This window comes from Bolinopsis microptera, chromosome 11, assembly GCF_026151205.1.
Source record: "Bolinopsis microptera isolate Bmic1 chromosome 11, MBARI_Bmic_1.0, whole genome shotgun sequence".
Lineage (NCBI taxonomy): Eukaryota > Metazoa > Ctenophora > Tentaculata > Lobata > Bolinopsidae > Bolinopsis > Bolinopsis microptera.
Window position 1 is genome coordinate 13,130,381 of NC_087082.1, and position 12,154 is coordinate 13,142,534.

The window sequence follows — 12,154 nt, forward strand, 5'->3', positions numbered from 1 at the left end:
CAGATTAACATTATTATATGCTGTCCAAGAAAATATACATTTGAATATATAATAATACGATCCTTTGTATTGGAGCTATTTATATTTTGATAGGGAATTATTGTGTAAAGAACCTGTGTCGTTTAGCAATCTGCTTTCACCCAATTTATATTTTACAAAATGTGTAACTATTAAGTTAAGGGATGTTCCTTAATGTGCAAATTGAGTGGCTTACTGATTACTGATCAGGTTGTTGGTTGGTGAAGGTTGATACAGTTATATAAATTTTCGTGAATTCAAGTTTTACATATTCTACTCCAAATTGACACGTCCTTTAAAAATTAAAGTGTTTTCTACCAAAACCTCAGCTGAAAGTGAACGCTAATATTTGCACTGGTAGAACATCCTGTAGTACAGTAAAACCCTGGAGTTTAGGGACAACTAGAACGCGGTAAATCGGGAGTTTCATTGCTCATAATATAATGGATGTTAGTGGATGTTTGGGGTGGAAATAGCCGTGGTGAATTTGGGTTTGCGGTAGTTCGGGGTTTTACTGTATATAACTTTACAATTATCTCATGAAGCACTTTTATTACCTGAGACAGATCACATTTTGCACACCGACTGTATGATATTTGCTAATTTTATAATCTGTGTTGTAAACTTTTCAATTTTCTGTAAGAAATTTCGTGTTTACCTTGTATTGTATTGTATGTCTCTTCCTATGCTACACTACCATTAACGGGCGTATTATATAGTAAATTCTTCATGCTGAGCTCTTGAAACTTATGACGGTATATTTGCTCTAAAATGATATCTATTAACTATTAGGTCAAAGCTTCAGCTCGACAAAATACCGGTGGAAAATATTTCGTACGCCCCGAGATGACTCCTCAAGATTCAGTCTTCAATTAGACATAACTCACTAGCTGAAGTAGCTCTGATACGTCGGATTAGAACCTGTAAGAGTGGCCTCCAGAGTCCAGCTCGCCATTTTTGAAGTTCAAGCAAATCGAGGATGTTCAAAGGGTGCAAGATGTTCAGCTCGACAAAATACCGGTGAAAAATATTTCTTAAGCCCTAATATTCACCGTCAGAAAGCTTAGCCATACTGCTATTAGTATTATGTTCGTCTCTGAGTCTGATGTAGCAGTCTTTTAGTTTTACGAGAGGTATGAAATATGAATACCTTACGGGACCTATAATAATAATACTGATATTTCGTGGGCACTATATGCTATATGGGCATTTTACGCCTGTGATAGTATTAGTTATGTCTTGTACGTAAGTGTAACTGTAAGGGGCCATCTACTTACTCTTAGGAGGTCTGCCAAAATCGCAGATTTTCAGACCACCCCTCCGATCCCCCTGTCCGGGTGTATCCGAATTTTCGAAACCACCCCTCCCCCGGATGTCCGGATTTCTAGCTACTTTTAAGAGTACAAATAAAACCAACTCAAATTAATATTTAATAATTAAATTCAAAGAGTTGAAATAAAATTCAAAGAGTTAAAATAAATGATACTTTTTCGTTAATTCTGCCAAAATTTCCGGACGTCCGGATATGATTTTCAGAAACCACCCCCCTCGGCCCTCCCTTTCTGAAAGGGGGCCCCTGTCCGGATTTGTCCAAAATTTCAAAACCACACCCCTCCCTATTTGCCGGACGTCCTAAGTAGATGGCCCCTAACGTTATTATATCCCCATGGCAGTATAAGCTAAGAAGTTTATCTATAAAATTAAAAGAGTATATTATTCTTTAATTGTACTACTAGTACTACTAGCAGGAACCCGTATAACCCTAAATTGGTATCAAAACTCAAAAGACTAAAATAACTATTAGTATTACCTATTTAATTCGCGTTTTTGACACCACTTGGGGGTGCAAACTTTGGGCTCTTAAACATCTATTCCTAATTGGCCAATTTTTTATTTTTTCACGCTGATTTTGAGGCCATCAAAAAAGTTTCAATTGTATATCTTTTCCTGTTTTTGCGGAAAGTCGCGTTAAAGTTGATGCCGTGGTGTCAGTAAAATAGTACAAATAAAAACATCCATATAAATATAATTATATACCGTCTCGCTTTATATATACTAGCAGGAACCCGTCTAACCCTAAAATGGTGTCAAGACTCAAGAGACTAAAACAATTATTACCTATTTAATTCGCGTTTTTGACACCACTTGGGGTACCAAATTTTGGGCTCTAAAACTCCTATTTCTTGGCCAATTTTTTATTTTTTCATGCTGATTTGGAGGCCATTAAAGCATTTGACCCAGTCAAAAAAGTTTCAGTTGTATATCTTTGACGGTTTTTGCAGAAATTCGCGTTAAAGTTGATGCCGTGGTGTCAGTAAAATGGCACAGATAAATATATATATATTTCATGGCTGGACTTCTACACAATAAAAGAAAGCGGTTGTGATTAGATCTTCGAAAGTCTTTGCATCGTTTATTTACATCAATTCTGAGAAATTATATCATTAAAGTAACTACAACAAATACGAATCATATACAATTGAGAATAAATACAAACTAAAAGCAGTGGGAAAATCTGATGAACTGAAATTTAAAAAAGAAACTGAAAGCCGTTAAAAATGTACTCTTATCTTATCTCTTATCTAAATACTGATAACTGATTCTCGGAAAATCACTTAAAATCACAACAAAAACCTGTAAAATTTATACTTAAGTAAAAAATGTAATATGCACGTCTCTGGAATAATGGTATAACTAAATAAAATCTACAAAATATACTAAAACTAAAACTAAGCTCCGGCAGATTTAAAAAGTAGATGGTTACTATCAAGGGTGTTCATACCCCCAAACCGTTCAAGGGTTTTCAATTGGGTCTGGTAGAACCCCTCTCTAGCTTCCATAGCCTTTTCTTTGTCTGCTTTACTAATATTAGGCTCAAATACTAAAGCGTCTACTATAATGACAGAAAGGTGCTTACTAAGTGAGGAATTATAGCAGGCTATGGTACTAAAATCTAAATCATGATCAATATCTAAAAAATGGTTAACTAATTTACAACTTCTTATACCTTTCTTTATGTGACTCTTATGGTTAGAGAATCTCTTATGGAGATTTGAGGTAGTATAACCGACATACGACTGTTTACAAGTCTTACACTCCATTAAATAAATGAGGTTATAACTCTGACAAGATATATACTTAGTTATAGGGAAAACTTGTTTAGAATGGTGACTACTAAAATTGGAACAGGGGGACAGGAAATATATATCGTCTCGCTTTATATATAGTAAGATAGTAAGATGTGCACCGAGATAATTACACTTACCGCACGGGGCGGCCTGATCATATGAGTATGACACGGTTTTGCTTTTATCTCTAGAACTAGAAGTAGAACTGAAAGTGACTCAAAGGGCAGCACGACTCACGAAATTGAAATAAAACATATTTCTTATCAACAAATTGAGTTTAGAATAGTGCAAAGTTCTAAAACAATGTCCGTCTCCATTATTTTCGCTCAAATAAGGTTCGATACGATCTAAATTCTAAATCAGTGGCTAGCTCAAGGTGAGAAACTGATGACAACTACACACAATGATTGTTACAGCTTTTGACCACACAAAGTTTCAGTCCATCTGCAGTCTCACAAGTCACATCAGAGCTGAGAATTAAGCGTACATCTACTACATAAGTACATAATAGTAGTACTAAGGATCAGAAGGATTCAGAAGTTCAATCTCCAATTACACAAGCTTAATGAGTTAATGTCTGACTGTTTGAGTGTTTGATGTTTGCTAATTTTATCATTATGGTCTGCTTTGTAAACTTTTTCATTTTACGTCAGAAAATTTGAGTTTAGCCTGTATTGTGTATTTCTCCTCGACCTACTCTGCCATTGATAAGCTATTATTATTCATGTTAAACCCTGAATGCTAATCATGACAGTCCGCTTATAACAAACTAGCGGCCAATTTGGTTTTTAAAAGCTGATAATGGAACATGCTGGACTGTGTGATGTACTAGCATATGATTTTCATAGCTACTTATAGCTAAGATGAACAATAATCGTTCCGCATTGAGTTTTACACATTGTTATACAGATGAAATATCATTGACTTTAGCAAGCCTTATATTATAATGGCTTATATTACAATTTACAAGGACCGTTAACTTTAAGACATGGGCCTCAGTGTCTTGTCTCATCTCTTTTGGTTGAAATACAGTTTTGAGTAAAATAAGGAATTTAGTAATAGCACCATTCTGAAATTTGAGGAAGTTCTCTGATTAGACAGTTGGTGTGATTCGGAGCTTATGATTGGAGGATTAAACGCCCTTCAAGAACTACTATTACATTCTCCTTTGCAGATATTACTTATTGCTGGTGACCGATATTACAGCTGCAGCTAATTTTTTATATCGTTCGTAGTTCGTACTTCGTGTCGTTCTTCCTTTGCAATAATGTTTGGCCGCATATAATTCGCTCCACTGTTATTCTATATAAGTATATCGTACTAATTGTCATGCAATGCTCCATAATTTCTTGCACTTGCTCGAAAATTTACTATTGGAAATTAAAACATTTTGAACCGGAAAAATTAGTATAAGGATTTGATTTTTCATAACTTAATGTCATTTAATAACAAATTTGAATAACACGTAAGCTTGTACAGGAGCCGTCACATTGTTTAATGTTTAAAAGTTAACAACATTTTCTTTTATTATTTCAAAGATAACCAGACGATGAGACGATGATAAAATATTACGACATATTATCGGAACAAGTAGTACCCTCGTTAGCAATCATCGTCAACCGCGATGGCATTGATAAACTTGAGGAGGTGTTGCAGAAAAGAATGTTCGTGTACAAGAAAGAGTTTCTCATTGGACCTAATGCGGTTAAAATCCCGGATATCACAAAAGATCGTGGCGACAAAATAACGAATTTGCGAGTCTCTGACATGGAGCTGGGTCGTCCTGGTATTGAGATTGTTCCCGAAACGGGAATTAGGATGAAACAGATGGTCACAAAAATTGTAGTGCAGGGTAATTTTGATAAAACAATTTTGTTCGTCCCTATTAGTAGAGAGTTCACTTTGACCGCATCATTGACTGTAGAGGTGACTGTTGGACTAGATGGTTCTACAGACGAAGAGAGCAAATTGAAAATCGTTATCAGAACAATCAAACTGGATTTCCATAAACTTGATTTAGATTTAAACAACGATCCTATCTTGACGGAAATTATAACATCGCTTATTCCATCAATCCGTGGGGCGATTAAAAAAGGAATCGAGAAATCCATCCGAGATGGTATAAACAAATCTCTTGGTGACATAGACATTATGGAAAAAATTCATTTTCGAAATGAGTGGGATAAAGATAATATTCATCCGAGTGCCATTTTCGTGGCGGATAGGATTGAGTTGAATACCAAACTTCCGGGGGAGAAAAATTTGAGTTTTTTAGAGTGGCATGATCCAAAAAATGTGCGCACACTGCCGAATAATGGCACACATATGATTTACCTGATCATATCGAAGAAGTTTATTGAAATGATTTTAGGAGGTCAATTGAAAAATAGACTGAGTCGCTTGATGAAGGTCAAAAGTTTTGTGCCAAGATCATTTTATCAAAAAGGTGAAAAATATGTCACCAAAAAGTTTTTACCGCCATTTTTAGAGAATGCTCATTTGAAAAAGAGAGGCGAGTTTTTTATATTGTACTTTGATTTACTTATTGATGGTTTAATTGACAGAATGGAGGATGCTGTGAAGGAAAAAAACAACAGACAATCTAAATCACCAACTGATCGCTTAATTACACAAAAATTATCCCCGATTTTAAACGATATTTCAGTATCATGATATTTCCATCCATGATCCAACCTTCGATCTCAAATAGTTGTGCGGGGACCTGTTGTTTAGAGAAATTAGTTTATAATTGAATAATTATTGATGAAACACGAACTATGATACAAATAGGTCAAATCTGAACAATTTTATTCAGTAATGAATGAAATGATTTATAAAATCGTATGATTATTTTAGTTTTTTTTCTCCTTTTTAGTTTTTAATCTTAGTACTTTAGTATTTTCATGTCGTACAGCATACAGTTACCATTTTATTTTCAATATTCAAAGATTAATTCGAACTAATTATTAATTTACATTGTATAGTACCACAGTATATAAGGAAAAACTCCCTTTTTATTCAAATTTTAAGGTAAATCGTCTTTTTATAATTGCTCGAACACCAGAAATAAGGGAGAGCTCGAACATGTATAACATGACGTGACTGCAAACCTCTCTAAGTCTAGACGAAAAAAGTGTTAAGTGTTCGCAATGGTCCGGCTGACTCGTCTAGAAAACTACACAGACACTAGAAATCTAATGATCAGTTTCTTATAAGATGATGTAGTTTACCAACATAACAGGAAATGTACACCACCACTACCCGCCAGCACACCAACGTGCCAACTAACTCGTTACTTTATGGGTTCAGGGCAATAATCTTATAATAGTATTTGGCTGTATTATGGGTATATTACAGAGAGTTACAGGGGGTTAGCAGTGTTTACCTGGTATTATCTCATCTTGTATGGGACACGTCTATAACAGGGTGAGAGATACAATAAGGATATCTAATTTCATCTAGATATACATTCCTAAAGTCTCGTCTCGCTCTCTCCATTCCCAGTTTAGCTCCTGTTTAGTATTTGTACATTACAATCCTCCCGATCAGCAATAACTCCCTCTCATTAACTCATTACGGAGAGGTTTTACGGATTACGCGCTTCAGTGTGTTCAGCTCACAGTCTAATTTAGAGCTCCTCAGACACGATAGATTCCTTTTAACACAATGTCTGATGGGTATTACCTGCCAGCTACCCCTGCTGTGGGCTGTAATAGCATTTCTCTATTCATCAACATATCGTGTGCGCCCGGTCCGGAGTGAGACCAGACTAAATTGTGTATAAATTTGTTACGTTTGACATTTCTTTCCGGAGCTGTCTTGGGTATTTGTATAGTTTATTAATTAACGTGAACAGATAAAGATGTGATTACCGTTCTGTCCCTGATGATTGCTATGATCAGTTTTAGATCGGTCGTTCGCAGTTCGCAGTGCTACGTTTTTGCTCCTAACTTTGTCGGATAATCATGAAAGCCATCGACTAATAGTTATTAATAAGCAATAAGTTTTGAATCAGTCTAACATACTGGAATCAATACATACTATAATACTGCGGATTCGACATTTATTAGACTGAGGATCGCGGGTTTATAAAGTTATAATTAACCATATCATTTCTACAATACCACAGAAATTAAGCAGTTATCATTACGTTATGTTTCGTAGTACTAGTATAAATTCCTAGGCGGATGATAAATATTCCGAGGACATAACTTTATGCATTCTTCGGTGGATCGGCAATCATTTTAATTCGTTTTATTTTGCGATGAATTTTAATTAGAGGAATTTCGGTACATGACGCCTCCAAGTAGATACATGTATCAGCAGCTAGTTATTACACTGCCGTCTCTTACAGCCCTCTCTAATTTCACCCAAAATTAGGAAAAAATGTTAGCGACTCCAGGGTTGATCTAGTGCTGCTACTGCTAGGTACCTACGGGTCGTTATGTAGATTTCTGCTGAAGTTGGGGCCACATTGCACTTAAATATTTGTATGTCACGTGGGTATATCTGCTGCACCAATACTGCACGTGCAAGTTTTCACAGTGCACGTGTATATGTTTGGGTGTGCGTGACTTTAAAACGTGGTGTACTTATTATTTACTTTATCCCACAAAAAGGGTATTGATATGTGTCAGCTATATAATACCTGTCGTAGCGTAGAGTGAGAGAGAGAGAGAGAGAGAGAGGGGGAGAGAGAGAGAGAGAGAGAGAGAGAGAGAGAGAGAGAGAGAGAGAGAGAGAGAGAGAGAGAGAGAGAGAGAGAGAGAGAGAGAGAGAGAGAGAGAGAGAGAGAGAGAGAGAGAGAGAGAGAGAGAGAGAGAGAGAGAGAGAGAGAGAGAGAGAGAGAGAGAGAGAGAGAGAGAGAGAGAGAGAGAGAGAGAGAGAGAGAGAGAGAGAGAGAGAGAGAGAGAGAGAGATTTGTCATACGTCTCTAGGTTTACGGTGAGTGATGATAATATCGACTTTATATTTGTGCACAGTCATTGGGCGTTACGATTCTATTATTATGATAAGATCAATATCGGTACAGATCTATGCCGTTACCATAATATAAATGTTTGCTGTTAAATGCGTTCTTTCTTTTGTTTGTAGTTTCTGTAGGAACTATCCCCGAAAAATATTCTGTAAAGCTCGCGTCCTGCTTGCTATTTCCTTGAAATTTAAGAATTAAGGTACTTATCATCATTACATTCCGAAAGGAGTACTCCCTAGGAACGCCATATAAATCTATTTCCGTGACATCTAGATACTGCGTGTTAAGAGCTCGGGATTTAGCAAAATTGATATATCGAATAATATAATAAAACTATTTTATAAATACGGCATAGCTGCGGTGCCACTCCACATTCAACTATTCTAATATTTGACTTTTGAGCTACAAGTACAGAGCTTTCTAAATTTTGATCACTCTTTTTTCATGTCGTTTAAAGATCGCTTTTTTGTTTTGTTTTTAACTTCCCTGACTCATAATCATATATAATCGAATTTAGGTTTCATAATTCCTTTTAATTTGTCTATTTTTATAACTGAATACCTTTGTGTGCGTTTTTCTGAAAGCTTCAATTTGCCGTCACATTTACGTTTCTATACTGTTAATGTTTTGATTGGCGGTTTACAATTACAGATTCAGAAAATTAGGCACGAATGAAACGTTGTCAGTGATAAATAAATCAAATATTGAATATGAATTAAGAGTCTTACTGGAGACAACCAATATAAACTATGATTTCACTACCCTAAACACTACCAATACTTTTATAGGACCGGAGAAGCTCATCACATTCCGGGCTAAACAATGTGGAACCCCCTGCTGGTGCCCCCAAACACCCCCGAATACGGGGGTTCCCTGGTCTGGCTGTCTCTAGTGATCCTGACAGGGGTTGTCTCCAACCTGGTGCTCCTGGTGACGGTTGTGAAGACTAAGTACGTGTCCGGGCATGCTAGTGGGGTGCTGCTCTTGGCTCTCTGTCTGGTGGATCTGTACGTGGTGTTCTTCTCCGCTCCTCTTTATCTTATCTCTACCGTGTACCAGCAGCACCTGCTCGGAGACACTGGATGTTTGGTTACTAGCTACTTGGATAACACTGTCTCCTTCATCGGACTCTGGTGCATTTCGTCCTCTTCTATTGACAGACTTGTGGCGGTGTCCCAGCCACTCGTTTACAAGCAGATCGTCAAGAAGGGACGATCTTTAATTGTGCTCGTCAGCATTTGTGTTATCAGTGCTGCTGCATCATCCCTCATATTTTTTGCTAATAAAAAGTTTCTCATGTGCGATAACATTGATCAAACTGAAATAAGTACAATTATTAGTTTAAATAATCTAAACAATTTGAACACTACGACTGAACAATCTCCAAAACACTATTCTGTGTACGTAAAAATCTATCAGATAATTCACTCAGTGGTACCCCTGTCCGTGTCCCTCCTTGCTTACATAGGGATCTTTCTCTCGGCCAGAAACTTGAGAACTAGAGAGGTCGCACGGAAGAAAGTTTTGGATAAAATGAATCGGAGGAGGAGGATTGCAAGGGAGGAGGAAGATGATGAGATTGTTGAGATTTCATCGTCAATAGAGTCGGGTATTGATATGGAGGGGTCCATGACATTCTCTGATCGATCTGATGACGAGGACCTACCCATTGAGAGACGACCACGGTCTACCACTTCCAGTGGGAGAAGAAGCATGGTCGTCAACAATGAAGTCAGGAGATCCAAAGGATCTATCAAATTTTCAAACACAACAGTTTTCATGGAGAGTTTACACAACACTTTCTTTAACTCGAACCTTATGGAGGAACTGAATAAACTTCACGAGGATTACTTTTCCCTGTCCCAATTTGAGACTGAGAGAACCGACACAACAGATTTAGAGACTCCCGACCTGTCGCCGGAACAGGGTCTACAAAACATAGATCCTATTCTGATGAACTTCCCAAATAATGTAGCACAAGTTTTCCGGTGGAAGAAAAAGGAGAGAAGCGTCACTGAACGACTTCAAATAAAAACAGCGATCTTGTTAGCTGCAGTGGTTGTGATAATTGTAGGTTCTCATGTACCCACTCTTATATTCGAGCTGTCTGGTTCTCCGTCCCCAGTCACTGGTTGGTTCTCTCTGCTTCTCCCGCTCGTTGTTTATTCTGTAAACCCTCTGCTCTTCGGCTTCCTCAACAACACTCTCCGAACGAAAGCTGTGGAACTGGTCGTGGATATCTTCAGAAAACCAGAGAGTCAGGTCACCGCGGAAAGTTCGAATACGATGAGAAGGAGGGACAGTATGGCTGCTTTCAAGCGGTTTGGTAGGAGGATCAGTCTGCAGGCTGCACTTCTCACAGAGTTTAAAATAAAACGATTAAATACTGTCGGACCGTTGGAGATGTTGCGTTCTTCGGATATGTCTATTCTTAGTCAGAGGTCAGTCATCCGAGACCAAATGACTTTAAAGTACTTTGAAACAAACTTATGATCCATGGTTTTATTGATTACGTGATCATTTTGTTTGATTCTTTGATTGTAGTTTTGTTATAGCCATTTAATAACATATTGAAATATGTACTTTCGATGCTTTAATTCTTTAACCTTACTAGATCTTTGATAAAAACCTGAACCTTATTCCGATTTTATTCTGATGAATCCATATTAAGATATCAATAGGTTTAGCTGTTACTATTAGCTATTATTATTACACACTAGGTTTAGCTGTTACTGTTAGCTATTAGTATCACACTCTCTGAGGAATGTTCTGCTAAAAGAAAAGTTCGAATTTTATTAGGTACTGCATTTTTAGGACAGTTAATTGCGTGTTAAATTATTTATAATGAATTGCTTGAATTTCATAAAAGTTCTATAAAAATACCTTTGTTTAATTAGCTTTCATAATTAGGCAAATTTAACGATTTTATTTCAAAATTCATAAGAATGTAAATGTAGAATCCGTACGTCCTCCTAATTTGGATTTAAACAAAAAAGCTAAAAATTATCATTTCATTGCCTTTCCATAAAAGCTAAAAAATAAATTTACAAATTTTAGAAATGACGCACGCGCAATTCTGCTCAATTCCCGCTTAGCAATTTCATTATTTAATAAATGTGTAATTTCTGGTTTCCAACTGTGAAGAACTGTTTTCTCACTTTATGATTACGCGACCAAGAGAATGCAAGCAAATAACAAGGTGTAAGTTCAGAGCGAAGATAAGCGCTGGATTCATGTCTTTTATACGCGACGTGCATAACTGTTCTACTATCACTAATTCTAGTGATCACCAGGAGGCAGTCATAGTGAAGTTAAACCTTTAAACAACAGAAATTGATCGTGACGTCGATCCAGCAACTTGCAATGAGTCATCTTCGTCAGCCTATCTGATCTATATCAGGCAAATCTATATTTGCCTGATCTTCTGTGCAATCAATCTTTTCGCTTGTGAGTTGATATCAGTTGTCTCTTATCAGTAAATAGGTAATTGCACTGCCTTTTACTGTGCAGCTTTGCTATACACGAAGTATACACAATATGGAATTTTCGGTCAGTACACTTCACGAACTGGAGAAACAGATTGAGGACTTATCAGACTCGGTTTTAGCGAATCTTAATTGCAGGAAACTAGAGGACCTCACTCATGACTTGTTCAAGCCAAAAGGCGTTACAAAGGATGTAATAACCGAAATAGTTTTGAAGATGGGGTCTATGATATGTAAATCGAGAAATGTTTTGAGATCAGCAGCAGAGACGCTTGACCAACAGAAATCAGAACAGATAAAAACTCAGAACGAGCTCATCCAATGCAAATCTGGTAAACTAGCTTCAGTGAAGGAGACAGTGAAAACAGAAATGAAACTGTTTACAGATGTTGTGAAGAATAACAGCGTAGCTTCTGATATCTCTCCAGCTAAAATCAAAATGGCTGTGAAATCGGCGATTACAGAAGATGATCGGTCGAAAAACTTTATCATCTTCGGGGCCCCAGAACAGCTCGAATGTGAAGAGCAAGAAATGAACGAACGGGATC

General features: G+C 37.0%; 1 protein-coding gene across 1 annotated transcript; it reads left to right on the forward strand.

Annotated features, from left to right (window-relative positions):
- The first annotated feature begins 8,913 nt into the window (after positions 1 to 8,913).
- LOC134823392 (uncharacterized) lies at positions 8,914 to 11,542 on the forward strand. The gene has a single exon (XM_063834848.1). It carries the CDS (start codon positions 8,944 to 8,946, stop codon positions 10,612 to 10,614), a length of 1,671 nt encoding a protein of 556 aa, XP_063690918.1. The 5' UTR covers positions 8,914 to 8,943; the 3' UTR covers positions 10,615 to 11,542.
- The last annotated feature ends 612 nt before the right edge of the window (positions 11,543 to 12,154 follow it).

Bases quoted from the DNA above. Each gene is read 5' to 3' on its own strand.
- LOC134823392 (XM_063834848.1), top strand. From the start codon at position 8,944: ATGTGGAACCCCCTGCTGGTGCCCCCAAACACCCCCGAATACGGGGGT.